This window comes from Echinops telfairi, unplaced genomic scaffold (assembly GCF_000313985.2).
Source record: "Echinops telfairi isolate 266 unplaced genomic scaffold, ASM31398v2 ScPeMD7_7469;HRSCAF=8507_1, whole genome shotgun sequence".
In the NCBI taxonomy this organism is placed as follows: Eukaryota; Metazoa; Chordata; class Mammalia; order Afrosoricida; family Tenrecidae; genus Echinops; species Echinops telfairi.
This window is the reverse complement of record NW_022111373.1, coordinates 108,634,885-108,639,009: the sequence shown is the minus strand read 5'-3', so window position 1 is coordinate 108,639,009 and position 4,125 is coordinate 108,634,885. Positions and strand designations below refer to the sequence as shown.

At 46.7% G+C, this 4,125-nt stretch overlaps 1 protein-coding gene across 1 annotated transcript in view; it reads left to right on the top strand.

The window, feature by feature from the left end:
- The first annotated feature begins 1,753 nt into the window (after nt 1-1,753).
- RIMOC1 (RAB7A interacting MON1-CCZ1 complex subunit 1) overlaps nt 1,754-4,125 on the top strand; it is a 22,397-nt gene continuing 20,025 nt past the window's right edge. The window contains exon 1 of the mRNA XM_004716941.2: nt 1,754-1,853. Within this exon, the coding sequence (XP_004716998.1) occupies nt 1,754-1,853 (100 nt within the window). The remainder of the gene's footprint in view (nt 1,854-4,125) is intronic.

Genomic DNA, 4,125 nt, shown 5'->3' with positions numbered 1-4,125 from the left:
GTTCTCTGGCCTAAAGCACTTTTTTTAGTATATATTGCTGAGAGCTGGCTGTTGTTACCTCTATAGTAGGAGACTACTTACAGGGCTGATTTTGGTGCGATCTTTGGCAAGTCACAGGGGGCCTGGTGACATAATGGTTTTGGCATTGAGCTACTAATAAAAAGGTCAGCAGTTTGAAACCACCAGCCACTCTGGGAGAAAGATGGGGCTTTCTACTTCTTCAAAGAGTTACAGTCCCCGAAACTCACAGAGCAAGTTCTACCTAGAGGATCACTGAGTCAGAACTGACTGGTCGGCAGTCAGTGAGTTGGGCAAATCACAGTCCTCTAGTCTAAGATTTGTAAGGGTCAATAGTTTTATCGCGTTTCATCTGGTCTACATGGTCTCAGATCTTCTTTTTCTACGGCTATGTACACATCAGAGTATCAATTTAGCAGAAATTCCATGTTAAGTATTCTTCCTGCCTCAAGTTCACAATTATTTACTACTTACTGGAACTGGGAATTTTGTTTAGGGTATATATGTAGTGAGGCCGGGCATTCTCAGGTGTCACCTTGATCATGCAACCTTCTTGGCTTTTAGCTTCCTCATGATAAAGACAGCAATATCAACACTACATGATAGCATGTGTTCAGTAAGATATTTAAAGTTACAATTTTCTGAGAACTGTGTGGCAGACAGACTGGGCACTGAAGACACATAATTAACCTATGATTCCTGTTTTAGATGTCAGAAAACTATTGTTGTCTGTCTCTTATAAGTCACATCACACGCACTTGCCTTTTTAGAATTTTGTATTAAATATTGTTAAATCTTCCATCAAGAATACAGGATGGAGATCAATCAAGACGTAGGATGCCAAACTAACAGCACCGCCAGGTTTTGTTTTGATCATTTGAAAGCAGTCAGGAAATTCAAAATGCAAATTAGACTCGATGGCTGAGAACTTTGAAGCCCACATTTGAAAGGTCAAATTTCATGCACTAGGAACGTTTAAGGGAGGGCTCTCAAGATACATGGCAATAGAAACAATTGTGCAGCTGCAAAGTTTCGGCACAAGTACTGCAAATGGGAGCCAACTCAGGCATCAGCGATAAAACAAACAGCTGCTAAAATTCAGACTGGGGAAAGGGACACTCAAATAATCTTTGGAAAGTTCCAACAGCGTTTTGGAAGACGAATAACCTCTCCAAGAATTGAATGCTACAAAGAGGCCGTCAGACTTCCAGTTTCTCTGTGATCATTTTAAGCAACCACCTCACCACAAGGGCAAAGCCAGAAATCTCCTTGCAGGACCTTTCCACGCAGCCGCACTCTGACCTGCCAACAACCAGCAGCAGCAGCAACAGAGAAAAGCACGGGCGCCGACGCCACGCTGCCCTCGAGCCAGCCAATCGCTGCCGCGCTTTCTTCCTGGCGCCCCGCGAAAAGAGCTAGCTACCCATTGGATCCGCGTGGGAACTGGCTGATTCCTCATTGGTTTACAGACGCGGGCGGGAGAGAGGCGGGTCCCAACGACATACCCCGGCCCTACGGCCTCCCAACGGCTCTGGGTGGTGGGCGGGACGGCAAGCCGGGAGCAGGAAATAACTCCGGATCCACTTTGGCCATCCCGAGCTTTGCCGTCTTCCCGACTCGGCGGCTCCGCCCAACCGCCCAACAGGCCCCGCCCTCACGCCCGGCCGGCCGCCCAGGGTCAGGTGACCGTTGGCTGTGTGGTCACGTGGCCGGGGCGCGCCCTTCCGTTGTGGCCATGGCGGCCGCAGACTCCACTGTGGTCAAGCGGGTGGAGGAGCTCGGCGACCTGGCTCAGGCCCACATACAGCAGCTTAGCGAGGCGGCCGGCGAAGACGGTGAGGGAGCGGAGGAGGGGGAGGATGGAGGGCGGACGGCGGTTCCGGCTGGCGCCGTAGAGCCGTGGGGGCCGGAGACCGCGGCCTGTGGCTGGGGGTTTGCCGAGCCGCCGCTGCCCGAGGTCTCGCGCGCCTGACACCGACGCGCCGTCAGTTGCCCCCTCCTAAGAACTTGTTGTTTCAGGCCTAAGCGTTTGTGTCTGAAGCCGCATTGCATCCTTCCCCTGAAACCTCTCCCACCTCAGGAAAATCTGCAGAGCTCCGATTAACGTACGCCTCGGCCGCCATTGGGACTCGCTTGAGTGGAAGTACACACGAAAGTTCGTGTGATTAAAACGGAATGATAGTGTGCCCATAAGTAATGGTGGCTTTGCAACGGAATGATAGTGTGCCCATAAGTAATGGTGGCTTTGCAACCAGTAAAGACGGCTAGGTGGGTGTACCGGTTCCACTTTTTAAAACAATGTTCGTTTTATGCTTAGGATCCCAAACGCAACGAAACGGTGTTGTAAAGGACTTCGCGTTTGTGTGATTTCGACGATTCTCTCCAGTGTTCTCTTAGTCATTTTCATAAGCGCCCCAACGAGGGAGAGCACTTCGTGTGGAAACATTTGAGAAGTTTCGTGAAGACCTGAGGGAATCCATTGGGAGGATTGCCTCGATCCTCTGAAGTCGAATTCCCTGTCTCTTGCTGCTCAACTGCTTGCAGGTCTGCGTTGTTATTAGATGCCTTCGAGTTGGCTGCGGCTCCCAGGGAACCGACGTCCAACAGAACAGAACTACACTGAACAAAACACTCGCCCTTGTCCTTATGTTTGAGCCCATGTGTTTTTCGGTATTTAATTTTGCATTTTGAGCCTTTGGGCCAGATAGGATTTATAGTCTTGTGGACGGATTCAGTTTCATCAGGCTTAGGAACATAGTGATGGAACATTTTCAGGGGCGGTTAAGTGGTTGGTGACGTTTTACGCATGCTGTGATGAAAGGAAGGGCCCTGGTGGTGCAGCGAGTGAGCTACTAGACTGCCAACCAACGGTTGGGCAGTTGGAACCTCTGAAGGCGCAAGATGACCACCTTGGAACCCCCATGGGGCGGATCTACTCCATAGTGTTGGTGCTCGTATTGGGTTCCTGTGAGTCAAAATCAGCTCGCCAGTGGGTTTCGTTTTATGATAAAATGGGCGGTATTTTAGTGAAGATTTCCTGAAGGATTATTGTTATCTTAACAGTGAGTAGTATTTCCAAGGCCCACAGACCCCCTTGAAGCCGATTTCATATTTGGTGTGTAATAAGAATCCTTGGGTGCAAATGCGTGAGTTCAGACACAGGAGTAGCCATTACCTGGAAGTTTAAAGTCTTCAGCCCTCACTTTCCCACTCCAGCACCAATTGAGTCTGCCCCAAATGACCTTTTAAAAAAACGCCCTTTTTAAAAAAAAATTCACATACTGCTGAACCCAAAAGTCATTCCTGTTTTCCCATGGAATACTTCTTTAGTTTGAAGTCATTTGCGGCGGTTGGGTACTTCTACTTGAAAGGCTTTATACTTCTAAAAATTTACAAAAGAAATAAATAGCATTGAAATAATTTAAGACTTAGTATTTCTAGCAAGGTTCTTTTTTTGAAGTTCAATGATAATTTGATTTGTATTTAAGGAGCCCTCGACATACATTGACCTGTTAACTGGAATGTTCGTACCTTAAATTCCCCACCGGAGAAAGATGAGGTCGTTGACTTCCTGAAAGTCCCTCTATGCTGTCCTTAATCATAGAGTCACCACAAGTCAGAACTGACTCAATAGCAATGGTGTTTGGTCTTTGTTTTCAGAATGTATTTGAATTGAAATTATCATTCCTTTCCCAAACCACAAAAATAATACAGACTCCAATTTTATTATTTGTTGTAGCAACTACATATTTTAACCCAAAACCAATTGTGGTAGAATTAACCCTGACTGATGGAAAACCCCAGAGTAGAACTTTGCTCCATAGGGTTTTCAGTTGCTGAATTTTTGGAAGGAGATCATCAGGCCTTTCTTCAGAGGCATCCTTCTGCCTGAGTGGACTCTTAACTTCCACCCTTTGAGTTCACAGCTAAAGGTTGCACCATGGGTTCTACATACTTACTTTAGATTATTGAAATTGGATAGCTTCTTATTGTCTTCAAATTAGGTCATATATAGCCAGATGTTACTCTGTCCAAGAAAGCTCACTTTTTATTTCTGGTTAATTTATAATTGTGTTCTTAGGTGCCTCTTTTTATTTATTTTTTTAA